The sequence below is a fragment of the Sprattus sprattus genome, assembly GCF_963457725.1.
Source record: "Sprattus sprattus genome assembly, chromosome: 4".
In the NCBI taxonomy this organism is placed as follows: domain Eukaryota; kingdom Metazoa; phylum Chordata; class Actinopteri; order Clupeiformes; family Clupeidae; genus Sprattus; species Sprattus sprattus.
The window spans coordinates 22,879,177-22,905,793 of record NC_137923.1 but is presented as its reverse complement, the minus strand read 5'-3'; the positions used below and the strand labels follow the sequence as shown (position 1 = coordinate 22,905,793).

The following is a 26,617-nucleotide window of genomic DNA, read 5'->3' as shown; positions in this document are numbered from 1 at the left end:
CCTTCTCGGCACAGTTCCCACCCGAGGAGTGGCCCCTGCGAGACGAGGACATCCCTGCGGCTGCTTCCATCCCCCGGGAGGTGGAGATGGAGATTATCCGCCGCATCAACCCCGACCTCACGGTGGAGAATGTGGCACGGCACACAGCCGTCATGAAGCGCCTGGAGGAGGAGCGGGCACAGCGCAGCAAGGCGAGCTCATCGGCCCAGCACAGCGCCCGCAGCCGGCGTAGCCGAGGGCACCGCCGCGTGCCCCATGGGAAATCGCGCTCGCACAGCAAGACGCGAGTCTCCCGCGGCGACCCTTCAGAGAGTTCCAACCTGGACCTGGTGGCGGCTGTGAACGCTGAGCGGGACTACCGCTTCTTCAGCCACTCGCTGGTGCGTTCGCCGCGTGAGGGCATGTACACGGTGGAGCGCAGCCGTGGTGGGGGAGCTTACCTGGTGCACAGCAACCCCAACATCGCAGAGTCCCACTTCCCCGTCACCCCTGAGTGGGATGTGTCGGGGGAGCTGGCCAAAAGGCGGACTGAGATGCCCTTCCCCGAGCCATCGCGCGGCACCTCGCAGTCCCGAGTGCACCGCAGCCACAGCCACACGCAGGACCGGAAGTCACGCAACGAGAGGCCAGATAAGGCCAAGGAACGCTCGCGCTCTATGGACAACTCGAAAGGGCCACTGGGAGGGGCTGCATCCTCGTTGGGCACACCCGAGGACTATGACCGCAGTCCTGATGACCGGAGCCGCTACTACACTGATGACGGCACATTGCGGGCGTCGTCACAGCAGGGCCCGCACTACTCGCGCATCATGTTCTCAGCTGCCAAGTTCAGCTCTGAGGTGTGTGTGCCCGACGTTGGCAAAGGCGGCCTAGACGAGTCTCGTCTCTGCAGCCCCCTGGAAAGGAACAAGAGTCGGGACAGCCTGCCCGCCTACAGCGAGCTGAAAGCACTGTCACCCAAGCCTCTGACCGACGACTACTTCCAGTGCAACACATCCAATGAGACGATCCTGACCGCGCCATCGCCCCTGAGCAAGGCCGACCATGACACGTTGACCTCGTCGGACGGGATCAGGAAAGGCTCACCGGCCGACAGGCAGACACCACACCTCAGCTCGCCCCACTCGCTGGAGTACAAGGAGGACTCCTCCTCCAAGGGACACGGTGGCTCAGGCAAGCCCACGCCCAGCCAGACCCCGGAGCCTTTGCCCAACGGACGTTTGATACCGCACCAACATAACGCCGACCCCGGGGGTGGGGGAGGTGGTGGAGGAGGAGTCGGGGGAAGTGGAGGTAGTTCAGGGAGCCTGGGTAGTGGTCTGGTCGACAAACGGAAGGAGATCTTCAGCAAGGACACTTTGTTCAAGCCCCCGCACAACGTGCTGAGTGTGGGCTATTCGGATGGTGGCGGAGGCTGCTACTCCAAGTCAGGCACGCTGCGAAAGGCACCCCACGCCAAGTCGGCTGAGGTGTTGGACAGCATGGAGCCTCAGTCGCTGCAGTCGTTGCCCCCTAAGTCTGCCCCCTCACCTGCGTCTGTGCCCGTGCCCCCAGGTTCGGACCAGGCGGTGGTGCCATCTGCCTCGGAAGCTGGCTTCGACTACTATAACGTCTCAGACGACGAGGACGAGGACGAGACAGAGGATCCCTCACGCAAGGAGACTGGGTCCACGGAAGGGAAAGGGCGAGTCGAGAGCGTGCCGGTGGGTGGTACAGGGGGAGGCGGAGGGGTGTGCGGTCCAGGCGGGGGAGGCACCATGCAGTGGCTGCTTGAGAGGGAGAAGGAGCGTGACCTGCAGAGGAAGTTTGAGACCAACCTGACTCTGCTCAGCCCTAAGGAGACGGACAACAGCAGCAGCCAGAAGTCCGCCCACTCGGCTCGGCTTGACAGCATGGACAGCAGCAGCGTAACGGTCGACAGCGGATTTAACTCTCCACGGTAAGCAGAGGCCCACAGCAGACGACCAGCATTCTTTCAGCAGTCTCTCCCAGTCAGATCAGATGGGTGACTGTGTAGTGGGTGTCTGTTTTGCTTTTGACCTTACTGTTTCTTTTGAGACGCTATGAGAAGGATGGGGCTTTACAGTATCAGTCCACTGAACAGGTGGGCAATAGCAGTAGATTGGTGCAGTGATGATTCAGGAAGGCTAGGAAGGCTAGGTGAACCTGGAAATGGAAATGTTGCTGCCTTTTAAGTATGAGCCTTAAATCCCTAACCTCTATCTAGTTGAGCTGTGGAATCTCCCTTCTCACAGTGACAGCATAGTGAACTAGGAGACACAGGAGTGAGTGGGCATCCCCAGGCTGTGTGTGTGTGTGTGTGTGTGTGTGTGTGTGTGTGTGTGTGTGTGTGTGTGTGTGTGTGTGTGTGTGCGCGTGTGCGTGTGTGTGCATGTGTGCGTGTGTGTGTATGTGTATGTTGTAGTAGCTACTGATGAGCAAGAGGGTGAAGAGTGACACAGCTGCTAAAAATAGTCTCCTGGCGCTGTGTGACTCACTCACCAGGTAAAGACAGAAGAATGAGCCCACAGTGACTGCAGATTCTTTCATATCAGCCAAAGACATTCTTACGTGCATGTGTGTGAGAGATAGAGAGCATTTTCTAGTGTGTTTCTCTGCCCATGCTTATGTGGCCTTCTTTTTTCTGTCTGTCTGTGTGTGTGTGTGTGTATGTCTGTGTGTTTTTGTCTGTGTGGGCGAAAGAGATATTGTTCATGTGTTTGTGGACATTGTGGTTTGATGTGATGCACCTCATGTAATGCCATTGATGTACTTTGTAGTTTTTCATTAAACCTTATTGTTTTGAAATAGTTGCCATTTCTATTACTTATGATTTGTATCTATGTCTTGTAATATCTACATATTGTGTTTGACGCCACGCAAAATGATCCATCCTCTACTGCTTTGTGCTACATTATCACACTTCCTGGATTTTTACGCTCAAGCCTACTCATGGTGTCATTCCATCCAGTGGTCTTGACGATTCAGGGATAAGTTTGTCATGTCTCTTAGATATAGCATGTACTATATTTGTATTAATGTAACATTTGAGGTACTTAGATTGCAGCCAGTGTGGGCTATATTTCTACTACTCAACACAGTTGTCATTAGGAGGACCAGGTGTCCCTCATCTTACTGCACAGCATTTTGACCCTTTGTCCTTTGCATCCCACATGTCAAGTAAATGTCCCTCATTTGCATTGGTTGTGAACATTTTAATTATCGGAAATATGAACACATGGATGTGTTTTTTTTACCCACCGGGAGGCTTATACTGTTGTGGCTAAGTTTCTACTCTATTCATTAGTGCTTTGTCAAAAGTAGTAACCTGACTCATACAAATGCAACCATTTGTATTCAATGGCTGAGCAGAGAGCAGTGAAGGCAGTCATCAAGATACGGCCGTCAACCAAACTGTGCAGACAAGTGGCCAGGAAACTCTTCTGCTACGTCCCAAAATAACAAACCTTCACAGGCATTTAGTAGCCCAAAGGCAGAATACAAATGTTACTTATTCAGTTATGTAGAAATTATATCAAAGTTTAAGGTTACCTCTCAGCATCCCACATTGTCCCACACAAACTTACCACTCGCCTCACATTTGGCCTGCTTGCATCTGATCACCCGAGTTGACCCATCCTCTTGTCCTCTGAGGAGTTCCTGTGGGGAGTGGAGTATGGGTAGTGTAGTGTGCAGGGTGTTAGTCTTAACTGAGAGCCTTTCTCTCAGGAAGTCACATGGTGTGCCCCCAGCTCTCAGCTCTGCAGTGGCCCACTGCATCTCAGCTTTGTCAGCTCTATTATCTCACAGCGTGTGTCTGGTCTGTGCGTATGAATTAATAGACCTAAATAGCTTACGAGAAGGGCCATTGCTGTTCTCTAATTGTAGCCCCCCCCCCCCCCCCCCCCCGCGCGCAACCTATGCACACACACACAATCATTCATTATTTCCTGTGTGACTCATCACATTAGTGATGATGTCATACTGCAGCCTCTGGAAAAGTACCACTATAGCTCAGGCCCCTTCTATCATTGGGACCCTGATTTATTTTAGAGACTCTGTGATGCAATTACATTAGGGTGGGTGTGGGTGTGTGTGTGTGTGTGTGTGTGTGTGTGTGTGTGTGTGTGTGTCTATAGGAGACTGCTCCGATCTATTGGACACTCAGCAATCATTTACTCTATCAGAAATGGCAGCATGATAGGGCTAGACCATTCATCCCACCTCCACACCTATCAGCAACTCTGCTGCTGCTGTGTGTCTGTGTGTGCATGCGTGTGTGTGTGCGTTTGCGTGTGCGTGTATTGTGTTTGTACATTGTATGTTTTTGCATTATTTTAGCTTTGTAACATTTCATAGGGAACATGCAGTATTTCTCATGGTTTTGACTTTGCCTTGTGGGATATTTTGATGCTTAGCAGTAGATCTTTGTGTTCCTTTTGCTTCCTTTTGCCTTTTCTCTTCTTAGAAGATAGGGGATGGAAGCGTACAGTGTCTAGCATGGGTTAAAAGGGACCAAAATAGAGAGATACAGAGGCTCTTATTCCACATTACAGTTGGGAGCAATACAGGAAGGTTTGTTTTTCGTCTGTGTTCTGATTTCTTCTCTCTTTCTATCTCTCCTTTACGTCACTGTTATCACCTCCATTTGCCTTCTTCTACTTCTTCTCCTTCTTCTTCTCCCTCTTCTCCTTCTTCTTCTTCTTCTTCTTCTTCTTCTTCTTCTTCTCCTTCTCCTTCTTCTTCTTCTTCTTCTTCTTCTTCTTCTTCTTCTTCTTCTTCTTCTTCTTCATTCTGTTTGATCCCCTTCTCTCTCCCTCTCTCCATCCACTCTCCTTCTCCTGGTCTTCCGTACCTCCCCATCCCCCCGCCCTACCCCCTCCTCGTGTCTCCTGCAGCACGCGTGAGAGCCTGGCCTCCAACACCTCCAGCATAGTGGAGAGTAACCGGCGGCAGAACCCGGCCCTGAGCCCTGGCCACATGGGCACCACCAGCATCGGCCCTCCCTTCGGGTTCCGCAGCATTCCTGAGCCGCCCACCACCCAGCCCGAGAAACTGCAGAAGTCCCCCAACTGCCTGGCCTCCATAACCAGTGTCTGACAGCGACCTCCTCGGAGAGCGAGAGAGCAGAGGAGAGGATGGAGAGGAGGAGAAGGGGGAGGCATACGGGCTGGTGGGGGTGCAGGCGGTATGAAGGACATGGGTATGGAGAGACAGGGGTGTACGAACACCCAGCGGTAACACTCCAACTACACTTGGGACTGTTAAACCCACAGGCATGGCTTCCACTGACTGTTCCCACAGTACACTGCAAAAAAAGAACAAAAAAGAAAACAAAAAATACAATTATGGAAAAAAAAATTACAAAAAGAGGAGGAAAGAAAATCACATTTTAGAGATTACCTTAGGTTAACAAACTATCAATCAGGAAATTCTCCAGTCTGTATTACCTATTGTGGAATTTTTCTTCTCTTACTCCAAGATTGTTCTTTCTTGACATAAGTTGACAACGCGTGTGAAGGAGAAGGTTGGCAGTCAATAATCTTACACGCTGTTATTCTGAAAGTATCACAATGGTCTTTCTCCAACATGGAAGAGAAATCGTTTTGCTGGTAGAGTCCGCTCGTGCTGGTGTAAGGATTGAATGTTGATGTGTTCCATTGAAAGTGTTAAGGCAATCTGGCTATGGGATTATGACTCAAGGTTTACAAAAGTCAGAGAACCAAGGTAATATATATATATATATATATATATATATATATATTCTTTCTCATTTGACCAACCTAAAAAAAGACATTATTCACAAAGCTGTTGAATTGCACATCAGAATATAAATGCATTCCTTCATAACAATGTTATCTCTCTATTGCTAAAAATAAATATTGGATTCATTTTCACATCTTTACAAGAAAAAAGAATAGATTAAACTAGTAGAAAACACAATCATGTTAAACTCATTTGACTTTACTTAAGGGAAAGCTGTGTATTTTTTGTTGAATTCCAAACTACTAAACACCTATAGTGCACAAAAGTGCTTTGTATGTGACATTTACTGACAGAATTTACCAGTTTTACCATTAGATTTATATCCAACATTTAATCTCAGGTCATGAATAGTTAAAAAGATCAAACACATGAACAAAACAAACCAACCTGGCATCTTGGTGGCTGTTTGCAGTGATTCAGTCCCATGAACCCAGGGTTTTGGTGGACGTCACTGTCGGTTTGGAAACATGCTTGTCCAGTTGTGTTGGCTCCCGTGTCACGGGTCTCCTTGTTTTGCCATCTCAGAGAAAGAGAGAAAGCACGTTTGTCTTACGGCAGGTGGATCTTGATGGCGTATATTTATTTTGTTATTTTTGGGTGTGCGCAAGCACTGTTTGTTGAAAGTTGTAACAATCTCCCCAAGGGGGTTTATTCGATGCTCTTCAGGAGGATCGGACCCCTATTGCTGCTGTGCTGTTATTATTATTATTATTATTATTATTATTATTATTATTATTATTATTATTATTATTATTATTGCTAGGCCAGTTCAATTCAATCAAATGGGCTGGCATTTAAGCATAGTATTTGCACGGGAATCTGGTGAAATGGCACATCTTTCTCCTTCCCTTTCTCCTTTCCAACTCTGATTAACATCCTTCAGTCAGACATTGTAGTTCAGTTCTGCCTAGGCAGGCTTGTGAGAAGGTTGGATTTCATGCTGTGTTATAAAGAATATGTATGCACATGAAAGAAAGATATGAACTGCTTTGATCAAACAAAAGGGGCATGGTTTAGCTTTTCCACATCAGTTCCATTGTTTTCACGTACAAGCTCATTATTCACTTGGCCAGGTAGGGAGGAAGAACGAGAGGCGGATTCATTCAGAAAACCTCTTGGCATTTCCCAGACCATCTCAGTTGGTTGGTTTGTTTTAGCAAAGAGAGATACATTTAGGTCAGGTCAAAGATGGCAACACTCCCTGGCCCCCTGGCTTAACCCTTGAACCTTGGTTGGGGGGTTAAACTGCAGTGGAAAGCTGTCTTTGGTGTGCCATGTCTCTGTCAAGGCACAGATATTACAAGATCAGTCATATTGGATGTCATACAGTCCTCATTATTACCTCAAAACATTTCCCTTCAAGTGAAGATAAGCCGCCTTATCCTCTCCATCTTGGCAGTGACCAATCGGGAAAGGGAGAGTCAATGTGAGTTCCATGTGCTGGGCGTGGGGAGGACCTAGTGGATTGGAAATGACAGGAAGACAGCAGGCTCATTCAGCATCTCCTGGTGCTAACCTGTGGCTTCCCACTGTGTTGGCCTAGGGTTGCTTTCATCAGTGGTCAAGGGGCATCGGGCTATGAGGAAACTGGAGAAACTGTCTCTGTGCGGGCTTTTATAGGATTTTAATTTGGAGAAAAAAAGATGAAAAAAAAAACTCAACCGCTTTTCTGCTCACTGTCTCTTGATCTGTCACATGCATACACACACTCACACACACACTCACACAAACACACACACACGCAGACATACATACATACATACATAGACATGACTATCACACAGATGTGCAGACACATACAGTACACATCTACATATACACACACACATACCTAGCTACCTCCACCATCTGTGTAACGGTGAGATCAAGGCGTGTACAGATTTGGGTTCTTTGCCTGTGGAACATGGCGATATCAGCCTCTACTTTGTGAATGTTGACATGGAGCGGTGGACATTGTAACTAAGAGAACTTTTATCCTAAAGAATCAGTATTAAGTGCTGTAGTACACTCATTTTTCTCTGTTGAAACAGGAGTGTCTTTTTGCTTCCTTGTAAGTTATGTACAATCTCATCAGGCCATGCATTTTCAAAACCAGGGTTTCCATTTGATTTGGCGATTTATTTTATTTTATATTTTTTTTCTTTTGTTGACTTTTTATTGTTTTTGGTTGGCTTTGTGTTTCCTGCAGCCTGTTGCATGATGGTTCATTTGACTGGATCATAGGTTGTCAGTAGGGGGGGGATTTGGTTTGAAAACTCCACTGTCTCACAATGCATCTTGACGGAGGCTAATACTGAACCAGAGAGTCTGAAAATGAGGCTGGTTCAGTATTCTTTAGCACTTTTAGAATCTCAAAATGGCCCATGTCATTATAGGTGAAACATCATGTACATTTACACATGTGATTATATGATTGTGCTCATTTCTGAAAATCCTGGATTGAATGTCAATCCCAGTCTCAATTTTTTTATCCTAATCTTAATTTTCAATCTGTCAGGAGATCCAGACAAAGAAATAAATAAAAGTGTGACTCAAACAATATTTGTTGCACCCTTAGTCATACTGTACATTCATTTGCATACCAAGTAAACCTTTCACCTTTTTTGTTTTAATTGAGATGCATTTTCATTCAATTTGGCCCTCTGTATCCCTATCATTGCTGTTTTTCCTTCAGTTTCTTTTACTGTTTAAAATGGCTGCCACAATTACCTAAACTTGACTTCTAGGTCTCAGTCTACCAATGCACAGCCCTGGATTGGATACATGAAAATCACCCGACATACCGCTAAGATATGTTGGTCATTGACAAAATAGGAAACCTGCCTATCCTAAACAACTTTCTTATCTGCTCCACGGCCCGTACAAGCTGACTCTGAAAACACACACACACACACACACACACACACACACACACACACACACACACACACACACACACACACACACACACACACAGAGACATGCAAACACACACTACATGTCAGGAGACTCCGTCCAAGGATGCATTTCCAAATTCCCGTCGCGTTTTGTGGAGTTGCTTTATGAGAATTGATTCCTTTAGGCAATGTAATCAGTTCCTAATTTTATTATTATTATAATTATTATTACTATTATTTATTGATTGATTTCATTTTTAGCTTTTGGACGTCTAAAGGGAGTATTGCAGCCAAGACTGCCTTGTATAAACATGTTTGCACTGAAATGCCTGGTCTGGTTGCTGTAAAGTCCATCCAAGAAGGATGCCTTGTTTATACTGTAAAATATTTCATATGAAATAAAATGACAAGTCCATGAAATGTCTTCCCTTAACATTATGGATTTTAGAACAGCATCAGACAACATTGTTTCTAAATGGTGACAGTGTACAGTACCATGCTGTAAATGAGGTTGATCTGTCATGCTTAATACAATAACTTCAAAAAGAAAAGTGAAGGATATGGGGGATCTTTTGTAATGTCTATAATATTTGAGAAAAAGTCCCTATTTGTGTAGTAATGGTGTTTAACTGTTGTTGTAGTGTATGTGATATACCCGGTCGGGAGATTGTGTTACTTTTTAAGACAATAAAATAACATGTTTGGTTATATGTTTTAAAATATTGTGGCTGATTTGTAAACATACAAGCGCAATATTGATAACGGCACTTGGTTTTACCAGAACATGCACATGTAGAATCACTGTGGTAGAAAACCCTTGTATTAATTTATGTAGTTTATGCATATTTGTGCATGTTCCATGCGTACTTACTGCTGTTAGAAAACATGTCTAAAAGGGGTCCAAAACGAAACAGCATTTTCACCATCTATCTCAGGTCTCCATTTTTTCCCAGTGATGCTGAATCCTCAGGCCTTGTATCTCATCGCTTTGTGTGCTGCAAACAGCATGTTTTATGAATGTGAATCTCTCAACCAATGGCATTGCAGCACCACTATCTGGTGATTGGAGTAGTGTGCTGCGCACAGGAGTGGGGAGGTGGTGATGTCAGAGCACCATGTGACACACTTACAGGATGAGGAGGAGGCATGTATGGTGCATGGGTGAGCGAGCAACACAAGGAGCACCAGCACCACCTAGTGGATAACAGGCGAACTGTTTATTGAATTGTTGAGCCAGATTCTGTACAGGGTGTGCAGCAAGCACCCAGTTTTCTCTGATCCTGTGAATTGAAAAGACAAAATGAACATTTACTGATGGCAAGAGGAGAGGTCAGCCCACAAGTTTTCTCTTAGAAGAGTTGTCTATTACCTTTCAATAAAGGTGTAAATATTACATTTGAACATCAACCCATATGGATCCACCTATAAGGCACCTTTTAAAATGATTATTCCAGTGTTCTGGTCCATTTTTATTAATTGTTGTGATAAAATAAGATATGGTGATTACATTGTTGAAAATAATAATGCAATCTGTATTTGCAGTAGGTTTCAAAGATGCAATCTATGAGTCAGGCCTCATAAGTGGGAGTCTGATGTAATCACTATATGGTAGAGATGTGTTATTTGAAATGTCAATGTTAACATGTATTAATTTATCCACAGAGATTTGTTTCAACATTCCAAAATTTTATAAGTGTATTTTACATTTTAGGTTTCAAATAGCCCTTGAGTAAAAAAAATATGATGATAACTATGGGTCGTAATACTAGCCTAATTACCTGATACTGCTATAAAAAGAAGGGCTACAAAATGTCTTCTTTCTTCCTCCTCGAGATCAGTCCTTTCCCAAGTCCACCCTGTAATAACTGACAAGTGTCCATGGTGTTATCTAAGGTGACTCCTGCAATGTTACTTCAACTCTTGTTGGGCTACAACTACAAACGTTATCACTTGGGATATGCCATATCAAAAACCTTATAGCATGTGAAAATAATCAGACTACGATACGTTTTCATTACTTGCAATTTACCATGAGCTGCCTCATGCTCCATTCAATCTCAATTTTCTTTTCAGGAAGTCTTCTTTTCTGAAGAGAAAAAAGGCTGACTACTTGTCTGAGAAATCTTGTTTGAAATAATATGAATCAAATGTATCTGTATTGCACATTTCATGAAGAGAGGGAATTCAGTGTGACTGGGGCTTAACATAGATGCTAAGCAGATAAGCAGATGATTACTTTGCCCAATATCTTCACTGCTGAAATGTAGGTGTATGAAAACAATAATTTCGATCTTAGATATAAAAGTGACTGGTCTGGGAAACATCCTAATATGGGGGTATCATCCAGATGTTTTATCTATCTCGTTGAGCAAAATATAAATTCTATGTCTGTCACTATGTCTGTTTTTACCTAGAGGCTTGTGCTTGCTGATCTGTGTGGTCACTATGTTTCATGTTAGAAGTTAATTTGGGATTGAGGCCAAGTAGTGACTTATTAATTGGGAGCAGTATCTCAAGATCAGTGCGCAACATGAATGGGGGCCAATTGGAACGGTTTGGTTCTCTGAAGTATCTGAAGATCAGTGCTGAACTTGACTGGGTGCCAATGGGGAGAGTTTGGTTCTCCACAGCATCTGAGATCAGTGCTTAACATGAATGGGGGCCAATGGGAAGGGTTCGGTTCCCAGGTCTCATTGTCCTCTGAATGAGGTCCTTTAGAAAGACAGGATGGAGTAAATAGTGTTGGAGTACACTGTTTAAATTAAAGCACTGTCTCAATTTAAAATCTTCAAAATCTTTTAAAACAGTTTGTGTTGATTTTCCTTAAATTGCATCAACTTGCTTGACTTTCTAGGTAAGTCTAACTGATTACTACTCACTGCATGAGTTAAGTTAACCAAGTAATGACAACTACAACTACTACACATATTTAACCGTTTTATTATGTTGATCTAGCTTTAAAAACAAATATTTGGTAAATTCAACAATATTTCTCTAGTAAGCCACAGATCAATGCAAGCTTTTGCCTATATCTTCTAAGTGCTACTAACACACAATTAAGTCCACACAAAGTGGATTTGTATTTGGTGATAGCATAGTTATCTCAATGCAAAGGCATCGGGAGGTAAACGGGAGAGGGGCTTCAGATGGACCATTCTATGCCTAGTCAATGAAGTTTTGGTTCATATGAATGGAACAGCCAATGTTCTGGAAGCTCCATTCACAATTCAGTTTTATCAATCTGATCTGTTTATCAGATTATTAAACTCTAATCTGGGGATGAGCCTGAGGCTATACTCATGTTATGAGCAGCCTTCTCTCACAAGTCAAGCTCTTCCATATGCACTTGATATGCACACATCATGAATAGGTAATAAAACATCCAAACCTATATCTAGCACACACCTCCCCATAACAGTTGCAGGTATAATTACTTTAAGAGCACTCAACTTTGAGCGCATGAAAAACAACAGAAATGATCAAATGAAAAATAATAATACTTGAATGAATCTGAAGTAAAACTGAGACATGTAAAAACTTGTTTAAGTGTATCTTCAGGAGTATCTGTTGTGGTCTTTGGTAGAGGCATGTGTTCTAACCCTCTGCGGAAGGAATATTTCTGTGACTCATGAAGTCTCTACAATCTCAATTAGATTAGAGCTGCAATCACCAATCAGTAACCTTCCAAAGAGAGAGGATAGAATTCTACAAATGCTAACATCACTTTTATTGTGTTTAGGCATTCATGGATGCCAAACCTCTGCCAATACAACGTGTGAAATACTATAGCAAGGCTGTAACTCTGACTGTAGTCATATTTGTACAGAGTCTAGAAATACAATCTCAGGATACAACAATGAACAACTGGCTGGAGACAGTGGCAACATGCGCTATCTGTAGCCCACAAGTGCTAAACACAATAACATGGTTGCCAAACCATAGAACCAGAGCTTCAGGATACAGCAACATCAGGCAGGCACCTTCCTTCATCAATGTTTGCGTTGAATTAGGGCCACAACCCTGGAAGGTTCAACAGTGGTGGCTGGCACCAAAGACTCAGCCCCCTTCATACTCATGATGGATTGACTGTAGTTACATCTATGAGAATATAAGGGCAACTTGCTAAAGTACTCCAAATTCCCTCCAGTATTTTTTTTCATCATTGGTGGCATATTGACAAATGTCATGCAGATACCCACCAGCACACTGTCATGGATAAGATGATTCCGCCTCTGATGTGGCAGTGTTGAACCAATCCATAACTTAAGACATACGTTATACAGTATGTCCCCAAAACTAAGACTTGTACAACAGACTGGATCACACTGGATGCATTGTGAAATTTAATGACATTTACACTCTGTACATCTCGATGCAGAGGAACAATGGGTGAAAAATATACAAATAAATACATATCACAGTGCAAATGTATGAAAATAATTTAACTCTTCAAATAACAAATATACATTGGTCTCAAACCAATATGCATATGTCATTTGAGAGTTCTGAAATAATGTGTAAAACATAAGTGTCATGTCTGCTTTCTTCAATCTTAATTGTAAAGCTATGGTGAATAGCAAATATATCTATATACAGTTTGCTTAATAGTCTATTTTGTTTATGTTCTAACCACATCATATAAATAGCAATGATACATTTCTTGTTCCCCATCTTAAGGCACAGGTCCAGGTATTTCACTCAAAGGGACATAACATTAGTCCCTCCATTGAAACAGTGGTTGTCATATTGCCTAAACTAAGATAGCTGTTCCAGTAAGTGAGTTTGAATGAAGACACAGCAAGTACAATCACAGAGACAAACGAACAGCTCCAGGGAAATGCAGCCCACAAATGACTGGCCATGATAACTTTCTATGATAGAGTCCGAAGAAAATGATCATTCCCTGCAGCAAAAAAATAAATCTGTGCTTGTCTCTATTGGTAGTCATCCCTGAAATGGCAATGCAGCACAAGAAAACAATAGATGTGGTACACCATATTTGAGACATCCTATCTCGGCTGCCTAAATGCGTTCTATAAAAGTACATTGCCAGTTATACGCATGACAAGACACCCATGCCAATTTTTTAATGCAGTTGTGGTCAGTACTTACACTGTCTCATTCAAAATTGAATTGAAATATTAACTTCAATTCATTCCACACTGAACGAACGAGAACCCAAAGCAGTGTAGTGCAATGTGCTCCTTGACAGCTAACCAAACATGTACATTCATGCCTAAGCAGACACTTTGCCATGCGCCTGCTTTGTGTTCTGGCTCCAGTTCGCCATCAGCTCAAATTAAATGACTGAAGACTATTGCAGCAAAAATAGGAACATGTTAACTACTGAAAATTGTCACGATTTAACCTTTAATAAGGTAATAACAAAAAAAAAATCTCCTGCACATTTACATTTTTAACACTGTAAGAACATTTATGTCATTCCATAACCCCTGCTGTCCATTGACAAACCATCCTTACATCCCAACTGGCAACGACCCCTAGCAGAATCACAGCTTCTATACATCTATGTTTGCATGTTGCCATGCCAACCCAACTCCTGGCCTCTGTCCTGGATCAGAAAGGGTTGAGGCGCACGCCGGTCCCTAGTGGGGAGAAGGGGTTGACCTTGGCCCACATCAGTGCATCATTCAGAGAGATGGCAGACTTCCCGTCCTCCAGGAAGAACACTGGACCCTATATTAAAATAGATTGGACATTCTGTGAGTTGCCATGACCTATAATCCTAATTTGCAAAATACACTACAGACCATAATACCTCATAGCCATGGCTTGTTTATGCATGGATGTCAGGTTTAGTTTGACAACCCCACAGGGACAATGCTTCAGTCCAGGTGGGCACTTTCAGTTTAATTTGCAGGATAGGTAGAATGCTTAGCAATTCAAGGACTTTTCAGCCAGTGCACTGCTTTAATCAGACATATAAATGCAGGGCTAATGCATGCAAAACAGCGTGTTTATTAATGCAAACATGCAGAGTGTTTATTCATTTTCTTGTCTGTCTGTTCGATCAACTGGTGCAAAATGTTCCAGAATATCTGGTAATTACTTAGTCATTTTACCTAGTATTTTAACTAGTGAATGTAACGTCTTTATTTTGAAAGTTTACTATTGCAGGTTTGGCTAAAACTGTCAAAAGGACAAGCTAACCTGTATCCTGACTCCAGTGAAGCAGGAGATCTGGACGTCGGAGTGGCTGGGCAGATTGGAGCCGGTCACATAGTCAGGGCCCTGCAGGCCCAGGTAGGGCAGCTCTGTGATCCTGCTGAGCAGCTGAGCGTACTCTTCTCTTTGGGCCTCGGACGGAGGACTGTAGGGTGCTTCCTCAGGTCCTCTGGGGATGAGTTTTGGTGTGAGAGGAAGTAGATGAAGAGAATGCAAGAGAGAGTAGATACACACAAACAACAAAAAAAGAATTACATATGTTTAATCGTTTCAAGACTCCCAAAAGGTATGTGTGTTTGTCTGTACTTCATCAAAATAACACTGTCAGCCTGATACTTCAATGTGTTGGATCAGAATAGAATGTGACTAATACTGATTTTATCATTTGAATTACTCATAGCTACAGTGCATACATGTGAATGAGATGCTAATCATCATGAGATGATGTCACTGCTGATCACAGTTAATGCCTCACTTATCACTCACACACTTATTTAGGGGCCGCGTCAATGAGTATGCTGAAGACCATTGTTCAAGACCACCACACAACATTGAGGGGCTCTCCTCAGGACTACACCAAGGTTCTGCATCATTTTGCTGAGAAACATGTTGGTGCATGTAGGTGTCTGTCTATTTTGGTGGACAGATGATGAGAAACATGTTGTTTATAGAAACCCCCCTCTCCAGCCAGTGTTATCTCATCCTGGACAGAGGCACCCCTGCAGGCTCTATGTGTTTGTGTTTGAAGATCCTGCGGGGGTAGCAACACATTGCAGCGGCCCCTGGGGTTCTTTGTGTGAAAGTGTAGTGGCAACAGATAGGTGTTGGATGTATGTGATATGAGTGCAGCTTTGTCAATGAATCAGTCACAAAGTTAAGAAATATTAATAAACTGGAATGTTTTATGATCCCGCTTTGTGATTCTGCCTCTCTATCGCTCATGTGAATGAAAGACTCATTCAGAGAGCTGAGTTTGTGCCATACCTCTGCGTAAGACAAGTCAAGCCGTAGCTGCCGTAAAGGTTATTAGCTTGTCCACTCCTCTTTTCATCTTTACCCCTTTTTTGTTTTAGTGTGTAAATACAAATACTTGTATGCAATGTGGGTGATGACTCTTACTTGTGTGTGTGTGTGTGTGTGTGTGTGTGTGTGTGTGTGTGTGTGTGTGTGTGTGTTTGTGTGTGTGTGTGTGTGTGTGTGTGTGTGTGTGTGTGTGTGTGTGTGTGTGTGTGTGTGTGTGTGTGTGTGTGTGTGTGTGTGTGTGTGTGTGTGTGTTTGTGTGTGTGTGTGTGTGTGCGCGCGCATGTCTGTGTGGGCGTGTGTGTTTGTTGTGTTATACCCACTTGACTCCACTTTGCGTGCAGGCCCTCCAAGCCTCTAGTTCCACCGAGAGCTGTTCTATCTGTAAAGGAACAGCCACTTCTCTCCTCTTCAGCAACTGACTGAGAGAGAGAGAGAAAGAGAGAGAAAGAGAGCGAGAGAGAGAAAGGGGAGGAGGATAGCAGGGGAGATATGAAATGGTAAATCAAGAAAAGTATATATACTCACCGTCCTCAATAACAAATGAACAGTGGCAAATGCTGTAGGTATACAGTGTATATATTTGTAGGTATACAGTATGTGTACAGTGTATATTATTGTAGGTATTCAGTATGTGTACAGTGTATATTATTGTTATTAGTTGGTGTCGGAGCATTATTCCTGTCTATCTTACCTTGTATACTCATAAAGTGCAGAGACAATGCTGATGTATTGTCTTGAGATGGCCAGTAGTGCACCAATGTAGCCACTGAGGATGAGCAGCTCATTGCGATTTCTGAAATCAAAACAAATAAATAAATAAATTCACATTCCCACCCATTCTCACTTTAATGACTTTAGTGGAGACTTTAATGCCTTTTTTCTTCAGGGTCAGTCGCTCACTTACTCACTACACTTGGGGAGGACAAGTCGGTCTGTCCGGATGTAGCCCAGCAGGTCAAGGACAGGATAGAGGGAGTCCACGGTCCAACTTGAACCAGTCAACTGTTCTGTGGGTAAAGATGGATGATTAGATATAGAGTTTCTCCCCCAGTCTAGGATCATTTACTGGTAGGTTATAGCTTGGTTAACAGTTCACTTTGTGGATTATTTTTCTAATATTGAAATAGAAATTTTTGCAATCTTCCACACTTATGAAAACAAATTATATACCTTTCACAAAGGCAATTCCAATGGGTAAGGCCTTCTCTGGCTCTGGGCTCAACAAATGATACTTAACCGCATTGAAGACGTCCCCATCACTCTCAGCAGATTCTGCCAAGTCCTTGCACTCCTCTAGACTGGGCAGACCGCACTAGACAACATTTAAAATGCCATTACAACCTCCAAACTGGCATTTGATCATCTCTGCGTCAAACCATAAACAAACAAAATATGACAGTATATAAATATATATGTAGTTAATCTTATGTCATTTTAATGTGGGATAACTGTCCATTCACCCTCTCATGGAGCTCGTCAATCTCAGCCTTGCTGCCTGGGAAGAAGGCACACAGCTTGGCGAGCAGGATCTCATTGTCTGGGATCATCTGGAGTAGCTGACATGCCAGGTCCCTGAATGGATGAAAAAGATGGTGAGCTTCACCCACAGTGTGCCTCATACATACACAGTACAAACACTCAGTACGGGGTGGGTAGAGCTACAGGGACAGAAATTGAGTATAGGCATTAAAAACACGTGTCTGCCAGTTAAGCAGTAACTGCTGTAAATGTTTGCAGAGAGGCATGGAAAACATGGGCAGTGCATGGTCCTCATCTACCTGTTTGCCACAGATGGAAAGCTACGGAGAAATGGAAATGAACAGAGAGGTAAAACACATTGGGTGAGGGTGAGGAGTGTGACGATGAAGGTGTTGATGTAATACCACAAGAAAAATGAACAAAGTGTTTTGGTACAAGTAGCCTAACTTGTAACTGCAACGTTCAAATGATGGCATATTGATATTAACATTTCTGATCATAAAAAAATACAGATTTTTTTTTAAATCACATTTAGTTATAGTAGTGCGTAGTACACAGATGAATGAACAGAGAATGATCTCATGGGAATGGACAGATCACGTCATCCATGCAATACTCCAAATGACCAGAGGAGGTTACTAAAAGCCATAACTTATAATCTAATATTAAGTGTTGTATTTATGATGTGGTTTTGCAATGTACTTAAAGGGAAAGGGTACAACATATCTCACAGCAAAAAAGTATTAATGTACTCTCCCTAACCCGTTGAGCACATATCTATGCCATCCACTAGCTTGTTAACACATGTGAGTGAGTGTGAGGAGGTCTCACCAAGTCGCCATGGTCATGTACTTCCTGGCTAAGAGCTCCAGCACGTAATGGGTGGCCTTAGCTGCCACCTCTCCCAGCACAGTCCCGACATACACAGCTAGCTCCAGTTCATTACCTCGGATCAGGGAAGCCATTGCCAACTGGGGTGGGAGGGGGAGAAAAACCACACTGAAACTGCACCTGCTTGGAAACTTTTGCATTTTTTTCTGAAACATATCTGTCTGTTCAAAATGAATGCAGCCTTAATGGATCTCCACTAAACCTCACCTCTGTGTTGTCCACTGCCAGATGACAACAGGCTGCCAGCACTGCGCGTCCATCCTGGAAATACCACTCTGCCAACTCTTTACACACACAATGCAGAAGCCTAGAGTGTGTGTGTGTGTGTGTGTGTGTTAGCGAGAGAGAGAGAGAGAGAGAGAGAGAGAGAGAGAGAGAGAAAGAGAGAGAGAGAGAGAGAGAGATAGAGAGAGAAAAGACATGAAAGGGATGGAGACACAGATGAAGAGGGTAAGGGCAATCTTTTCATAAGTTATTAAATAAAGATTAAATAAACCTTCTCATAAAAATAGAGTACTAACCCATTATACGCTTCTAGTATGTCGTCATTGTCTGTGCTTGCGTTGTTGTTGACTGACGAGGCCTGAGGCACATGGATATTCCCCTCACAAGCACCCTATTCAGTTAAACAGCAAGTAATAGGTAAATACATAGTGCCATACAAACAGAACACAGCTATAATAAAATGACCTGACCTTGCTCCAATCCTCAGTACCTGTGCTACAACTAAGGCCTCTTTCAGCTGGCCTCTGCACATGAAGAAATTCACCAGCTTCTTTACGTCGCCCGTGGCAACACAGTAGGGGATGACATCATCATTACCTTCTTGCATCAGTTGGTCTGCTCTCCTGTGGGTATTGAGGAGTTCATTTCCAGTTAACTCCATACAGAGAATGGTCCAGTAGTGCTTTATCTTGATAATATCTGCCTGCAATCTCTAAATGTAATGATAGTGTTGTGACTTCACCTCTGCATGAGCTTCTTCCAGTATTTCATCGACACACCAGGGGCTACTGATAACGCCTTCTCCCACTGAACCATCAAACGGAAAAGCCAAGAAAGGAATTTAGTTGTTTGTACTATTTGTTCTTCCACATAATAACAATGTTAAGTGGCAAATATTTCACACTGCACTCAAAGACTTTATTTCAAACAAGCAAGGATGCACGGTACGTCATTATTCTAACATGGCGGTTTATTCCCAGGTAATCATGCCACAGTAGAGTAGGGTACTTCATGCAAGGTAAGATAAGCAGTCAAGGAATGCTGTAGAAATTGGCTGTGACTTGTATACTTGTATACAATACATGTGGTGTGTTGTCGTACCTCTCCCAGCTCCACCATGAGTTCACAGTATCTCTGAATCTGACCCAGCCTCAGGTGGATCTCAGCAGCATCCTTCAGCCTCTCCTCTTTGCTAGGGGCACCAATGCCCCCTCCAAACTTGCTCATCTTTACAATCGTCAGCTCTTGGGCCTCTGACTGTATGGGAAAAACATTATAACATTATAAGAGAACAAGAATTATAAATAGTGAAAATAATCACCTCGACTTAATTCAATAAGATTATTTTTTTATCTTTTACATGAGTGAACAAGATGCAAGATACACATTTACGTTGGATTTCATCCAAAATGTATGTCACAGAAGAGGTAGGTTTTAATGGGACTGAGAGGCAGCCTGACAGGTCATTGGAGTGAATGCCGGTGGGACTCACAGTTTTGAAGCGGATCAGGTGCTTCATGTGCATGATGCCCTGGCCGTAGCTTTGGGGCAGTAAGCTGTCATCCTGCCCATTGATTACAGCCACCAGGTTCCACAGGTTATGGCTACCGCCAGGAGGCTTTGCAGACAGATAGACCAGCTTCATAAACACTTACGTTTTACACAGGCCTATCAGTATATTTGCCTTTAGTAGTTATAAAGTAATTACTCCACAAAGTATTTATGATTTTATTCATAAACAACTTACTACTACTTAACTATAGGAATTCACTTTGTCAGAATGTATGATTCCTGGGAATCACATTTTTTAAGGTATTGTTATTCACAAATATACAATTTTACTCCATTTCTAGGAATCACACTAATGATTTCAGACAAATGTGTACCTCAAGACACAATACTTACAGAAAAACATTCAGAAAACCGCGTCAGTTTCTTTGTGTGCAGATCACCATTGAGTTTGTCCAGTTCCTGTTTGATGTCCCTAGACACTTTTCCACACAGGAGCGGAGGCGCCCCAGGCACCATGGCACGATCTGTTCAAGCAGAAGCATGGCACAAATAAACAAGGACTCCAGTTTCCATGATGCTTTATAAACCTATGGCGTAAGATTCTGACACACATAACCAGCAATGCATTATTCAGATGGAGATTCACATTTACATCCATAATCAGAACATAGCATGCATGTTAACCTGTGTTCCCAATGATGTCATCCCAGCTGTGGTCAGTAAGAATGTTTACCAGGAGGGGAGCAATGAGGGGCGTTAGAGACCACAGTCTGACTGTGGAGTCTCGGGAGCAGGAGGCCATGGTGAAGGGCCGATTCGGGTGGCAGGTAAGGCCTGGAGATTGGAAATGACACCATTAGTCTAGTTGATCATGTAACACAGTCTCGAAGAGTTAAGTCATTAAAACAAGATGAAAGATTCACACAAGAGAAAGCTCCATAGGTTGAAGCAAGAAAAGGCATTCTTTGGTGCTAGCACAAACATGATTCAAACTGGTGAGACAAAGCTACAAGCTATTGGGGGACAAATGTGCTGATCGGGAGATTTTTGTTGACAATAAACCACTTTGTGTAAGTTTGTGTGAATTACTATTATATTTATTACTATTATTATTATTATTATTATTATTTTAAGGTATGCTTCAGATAAACATTCAGCCAAAAAATGGCCAAAAAAGGAATGTTGCGTGGTAATGTTCTAACAGCATTCCTGTGTAACAGGATCCCTGTCACTTCTGTGAAGTCTGAGTGAGACGTATAAATGCGGCACCATAGACGTCAGCCCCGTGGTCATAGACGGTGTCCAGGCAGGTCCCGTCTCTGGTGTCCCACACACGGATGGAGTAGTCCCAGCTGCCGGAGGTGAGCAGGTAGGGCACCTCCGTGTTCCACATGAGGCCCCGCACGGGCGCGGTGTGCCCACTCAGCACGTTGATGCAGGCGTCCTGCGTGTAGTCCCAAATACGGACCGTCCTGTAGGGATGGCACTCAATTAAGATGACCATACCTTCACTTTGCCTCATGCTTGCACACATTTAAATGCTTTAGATACAGTGAGGTATGCAATGCTTTGAAATGGCAATCTTGGCTCATACAATGGAAAGAATACCAGTACTAGTAATTTTTCATCCAACTTTCGAATCATGACAAAAAGAATGGTTCGATTCATGAAACCTGCATGACTATTCATAGCATGGCTATGAGGAAATGCCCCATTGGTGCCAGGGTCAGAGTTAAAGTGGTGGGATTGTGTGAATAGGGCCCTAGTAAATGATTCATTACCCGTCATCTGAGCCACTGCAGAGGATGCCCTCCCTCAGTGGGGACCAGCGCACGTGGAACACCTTGGCCGTGTGCCCTGTAAACACTTTGAGGGGCTGGTCGGAGCTGGTGGCCAGATAATACACGCGAACGCTCTTATCTTCACAACCTGTGGCTATCATATCTCTGAGAGCCCGTTACAAGGGAGGGGCAGAGGAGACAGAGAGAGAGAGGGAGAGAGGAAGAGAGAGGGAGAGAGAGAGGGAGAGAGGAAGAGAGAGAGGCGGGAAGCAACAGGGAGAGGGAGAGAAATATGAGCTGCAAGCACAACCACTGACTGCCCAGAGAGAGTCAACAAGAACAAAGAGGCATTGGACAGGAGATCCCACTTGTTTTCAAAACATTAATCATTCAAACAGAGCCTCCAGGTTAGTGCTGGAGTACGTACTGATGTATATTTTGGCTACCTGCACCTTTGCAAATCTAAGGATGAAAGCGCTTTGAGCAGGGCATGTCACCGTACATTTTGTAGGACAAAATGAGAACTTACTTGTTATTCTGACTCCAGTCACAGCCAAACACTGCAGCAGGATGTTTATACTTGTGCAAGACTTTTCCATCAATAGTGCGTATTATACTAGAACAGAGACGGAGGGCAAACTTCAGATGTAAAACAAAGTAAACCAGGAAGGATTTGAATAAAAGCAGAGTAGCAGTCACACACTTACCAAAAACCATCAGCACTACAAGTAGCTATTCTTTTTGAGTCCTTGTGGCTCCAAGCAATACAAAATATGCCATTCTTTCCATGCTGTAAAATAAGCATACACAACCAGTAAGTACTCAAATGCTCCACATTCTCTTGGGTGCTTTTGGACAGTCTCAGGACTCAACAGACAGTCAAGATGGCATTCTTATCAGTATGCACACTACAACTGAATGAAAGTCATCAAAAGTGTGCATTAACACTGGTCACTATCCAACCAATTTTACATGAACTATTGACAAGCAATGGTAAAATACACAGAGATAAGACTCAATAATTGCTTAGGTTTACTCACCTCGTTAAATCTTGTAATCATTTTGCCTTTTTTCACATCCCAGATAAAGGCTCCATTTCTGGATGTTGCTCCAGCAATGCAGTTAAGATCTCCTTCACATATATGGGAGAAGAACAAACAACCCCAACAACCCTTTCAAAATCACTGCCATACTGTACAGCCAGTGGTCTATTATATTATTCTTTAAACCTTCAATTAAACCCCTTCATTTAAACCCCTAGAACTTTACCAGGTGCCCAGGACAAGGAGTAGACCACGCCCTCGTTGCCTGGCGATGTGTAAACAGCAGTGAGAGTGTTGATGTCCCACACTTTGATTGTCCCGTCGAATGACGCTGTTGCTAGAAGGTTTGGGTCATCTGGCTTGAACTTGCAGTCAAATATGGTTTCCACATGACCCTGGCAAAAGAACAAGCAGAGGGAGGCATGTCTGTCAACATTCATTCAGTGAAGCCTTTCAAAAAATGAAACAGGTAGAGGAAGTAAAAGATTTTAAAGCACATGCAGAAGTTTATCTGTGAATCTCCCTTGTTGTGTGCTACATGCACTTAAGCCTGCAATCAGCACACTCATTGCACCAGTTTATCAATGCCCTACCAGATCCCTCAAGAAATCCCACTTCTTGGCCCCCATGTCGTAGAGCCCCACTCCCCCATCCATGAAGCAGCAGACAGCGTGGCCAGGGGGCAGAGAGAAGGCCTGGTTCTGGGACAGTGTTGGGGGAGGCACCGCCTCACTGTTGGAGGACGTATAGTGGTTCTTTGTTGGGGATATCGTGTTGCTAGAAGCTAGAATTAGGAAAACATAAAGAGAGATTCTCATTTAACCTTGGGGTATGTTTAATTGTCTGAATTCTGAGTTAATGCTTTCTATTCACATCTGACGATATCTCATGATATTATGCTGAAGACTAGAGTTAGAGAAAGATAAGAACGAGATTTTCATTTAATTGAGTAGTTAACTGTGTTGGTTAATTGTCTGAATTTATGTTTTCTATCCACACACATTTATGGCCAGATCTGACTCACATTTCTTTGCTGGTGGGGAATTAAGCACATGGAGTGCATGGAATCCAGTCTTCTTTAACTTGAAATTATCTAGAGGTGTTGTCCGTGAGACATTCCATATCCTCAAGACACCAACTTGGGAGTCTGCCAAAACAGAAGAGGAACAGGTTCAAATTGAGAATTGAGGACACTAGAAAAACAGTAAATCCACATTGAACATCAGTAGTTCAAATGGTCCCCCCCCCCCAGATAAAAACAATCAAAGCTTGTGGCATGTAAAAATCTTGTGTAATGACACTTCAGGAAGCAAATCTGGACTGGTTTTGCATAGATATCGTAAGTGTCTATTATAAGACAGCGTGTGTTATCGGCAAACGTTTGCGTTGTCATGGTAATTACATGTTCATGTAATATTATATATTAAATTTAGCATTTTGATTGTTTAACAGAATGGCCGATGTTTGACACTGTCCGATAACTGAAATAGCAACACCAATTAAGTCTACTGGTGAGTGAGAAGGTTTAGACGGCACTCATCGGATACCTCCAGTGATGAACATGCCAGGGGCACTGGGCACCCAGGCCAGACACTGCACTGAGGCAGCCGCACTGGGGAAGCTAAAGGTGGTGATGCAGGACAGGCACTCGGAGTCCACCAGACGGATGCCGTTGTGCAGGTTGGCCACCAGCAGGTAGTCTGTGGAGAGAGGGTCCCACTCCAGCGCCGTGACGGGATCCTCCTCGTCTGTGCCCTCTAGGGACTCTGGCCGCAGGACGTGCTTCTGGTTCTTGGAGCCTGTGGGCAAGAAGATGATTCAGGGTTTGTTCCAGTGAAGACAAATGAGAGGGCTGAAATGAACATTACGATTGGTTTCAAATTAGACATTCCACTGGGTGCACATTAGCTCATTTACAGTGGTGGACTGCATGCCCTATGGAATGTGAAAAGCCTGATTTGTTCTCATTAAACATTTTGAGAAAAGGAGTTTGACTTTTGACTAATGTTCACTATTCTATTACATTCCAATTCACTACACTGGAAGAATGGTGATGGCAAAGGCCTCCAATTTTTCATCTGGAGTCAAACCCTTTTCATTTTGCAAAAAAGAACAACATACATTCTTCCCAGCCATCCATAACTCAATGTTATATCAGGAATAATTATCTAATTCCAAGTAGGGTACATCTCTTCAAATCTACAGGGCTATTTAGCTTGTTGCATTAACGCTCTGAAGCATAGGCAAGATCAACATTTCAGCTTCTGAAAAGTCTTTGGAGGGATAGATTGCAAAGATGCAATGCAAAGGACACCTTTGGCAGACACCTGGAGGGGGGTGGCAAAAGATTTAGCACAGGATGTCAGCTTTTTAATGGTTCATCTTTCATCAATTTGAGTATACAACTATATAGTGCTAATGCTTCTCTGTTCTGTAACTCTCTCCACAGGTGTGCATTTTCAATGGAAAATATACTTTGAAGATCCTGCAACACCTGTGTTTGTGGAAAATAGTACATTTCCATGGCAACCTACTGTGTCCAGATGTGACCTGTGTGTCCTGGCCAGATGACTTGTATTCCTCTTTACCTGGCTGAAATACGGACAGGCTTCCGTCTGTGTGTCCAAACACCACCTTGCCCTTCTTGACAGGATGCCAGCGGAAGAGGCAGATGTCGGAGAGGAAGCTGTGGGCGTCCTTGTGGACGGTGACCCCTGAGTCGGGCCCCGAGACTACCCAGATGTACAAGGGGCCCCGGTGAGACACGAACGCCATGCTGTCAGACGTATTCCAGCACCAGCTTAAAGATGCAGGGATACCTAAAGTGTACGTAAATCAACATACATGGGTGGAACACACACACACACACACACACACACCCATACAAACATTAAATACACAATGCAACAACTGTGAGAAGGGTAGAGAACACAGCCCTTAAACACACACACACACACATACACACTCTCACACTCACACACACACACACGCTACCCGGAGTGCCGATAAATACACATGAGTATGGCCTCTGACTGCTAAACAATCGAGCCTGGCTCTTTGGCGTTGTGGTCAGAGTGCAGGTTTGTTCATGTCCGGGTGTTCAAGTGACTGCTCTCTCTGCCTTCTCTACACACTCCCACACAGAGTGAGAATATATCTCATTTATGGCTGAATCCGATATTTCTATTCATAACAGACAGAGCTTAGCACATCAACATACACACATACCCCACACCAATCCACCCACACCACCACACACACAGAGAGGGCACAGTTGTGCTGTCTTGCCATAAGGTATGACAGCAGTACCTTTGGTGTTATCTAGCCTGGCCACAGCCTTCTGTTCGGCCACGTTCCAGATAATGAGAAGGTTATCTGCACTGGCGCTCGCAAACACCTCCGGATTGTGTGGGCACCAGGAAATGGCTGTGATGGTTTTCTTGTGCTCGGACATGATGGCTCTGAGTTTGAATTCATTATATCTGTGATCCAGCTACAGAGGAGAAGGAAACCATTTACTCTATTGTAAATGCATTGACCTGTACATAAGACAGTCAAAGCTATCAGTGAAACAATTAAATCATTTTGAAAATGATTTGCATCAACTGATCGAAATTGTCAACAATTTAATTTCAATAAATACTGCAGAATGTTATTTTTACAATGTAAGGTGAAACTCTAGTAAGATGGCAGTGATTTTTGAAACACTTGCCTGGTAAATGTAAATGGCAAGTGTTGCACAGTATGCAAATCTGTCGCCGCTGGCAGCACACACATCTTTGTTCCAGGGCTGGCAGCCGGCTGCCAGCAAACCAACCTGTTTCACCTGGGACAT

At 43.6% G+C, this 26,617-nt stretch overlaps 2 protein-coding genes across 3 annotated transcripts in view; one reads left to right on the top strand and one right to left on the bottom strand.

Moving 5' to 3' along the window:
• stox2a (storkhead box 2a) overlaps positions 1-5,100 on the top strand; it is a gene marked incomplete at both ends in the record, with an annotated part of 69,712 nt that extends 64,612 nt beyond the window's left edge. Inside the window, 2 exons of the mRNA XM_080837823.1 lie at positions 1-1,939; positions 4,899-5,100. The exon at positions 1-1,939 is cut by the window's left edge and continues 762 nt beyond it. Coding sequence (XP_080693949.1) covers positions 1-1,939; positions 4,899-5,100 — 2,141 coding nt within the window. The remainder of the gene's footprint in view (positions 1,940-4,898) is intronic.
• Positions 5,101-14,219: 9,119 nt separating this feature from the next.
• wdr17 (WD repeat domain 17) lies at positions 14,220-26,617 on the bottom strand (the record flags this gene model as incomplete). 2 transcript variants are annotated; one of them, XM_080837143.1, is made up of 29 exons in its annotated part: positions 14,220-14,339; positions 14,814-14,997; positions 16,172-16,270; positions 16,543-16,644; positions 16,756-16,858; positions 17,022-17,163; positions 17,312-17,423; positions 17,630-17,650; positions 18,162-18,301; positions 18,429-18,528; positions 18,743-18,837; positions 18,937-19,069; positions 19,189-19,253; positions 19,548-19,703; positions 19,939-20,064; positions 20,352-20,482; positions 20,643-20,792; positions 21,228-21,430; positions 21,740-21,904; positions 22,269-22,355; positions 22,447-22,529; positions 22,780-22,871; positions 23,009-23,177; positions 23,376-23,566; positions 23,807-23,929; positions 24,330-24,581; positions 25,371-25,601; positions 26,092-26,275; positions 26,495-26,617. In XM_080837143.1, the coding sequence occupies 29 exons, from the start codon at positions 26,615-26,617 to the stop codon at positions 14,220-14,222; spliced, it is 3,882 nt and encodes a 1,293-aa protein (XP_080693269.1). The 2 variants fall into 2 exon arrangements, with proteins under 2 accessions (XP_080693269.1, XP_080693270.1); XM_080837144.1 differs by lacking the exon at positions 17,630-17,650.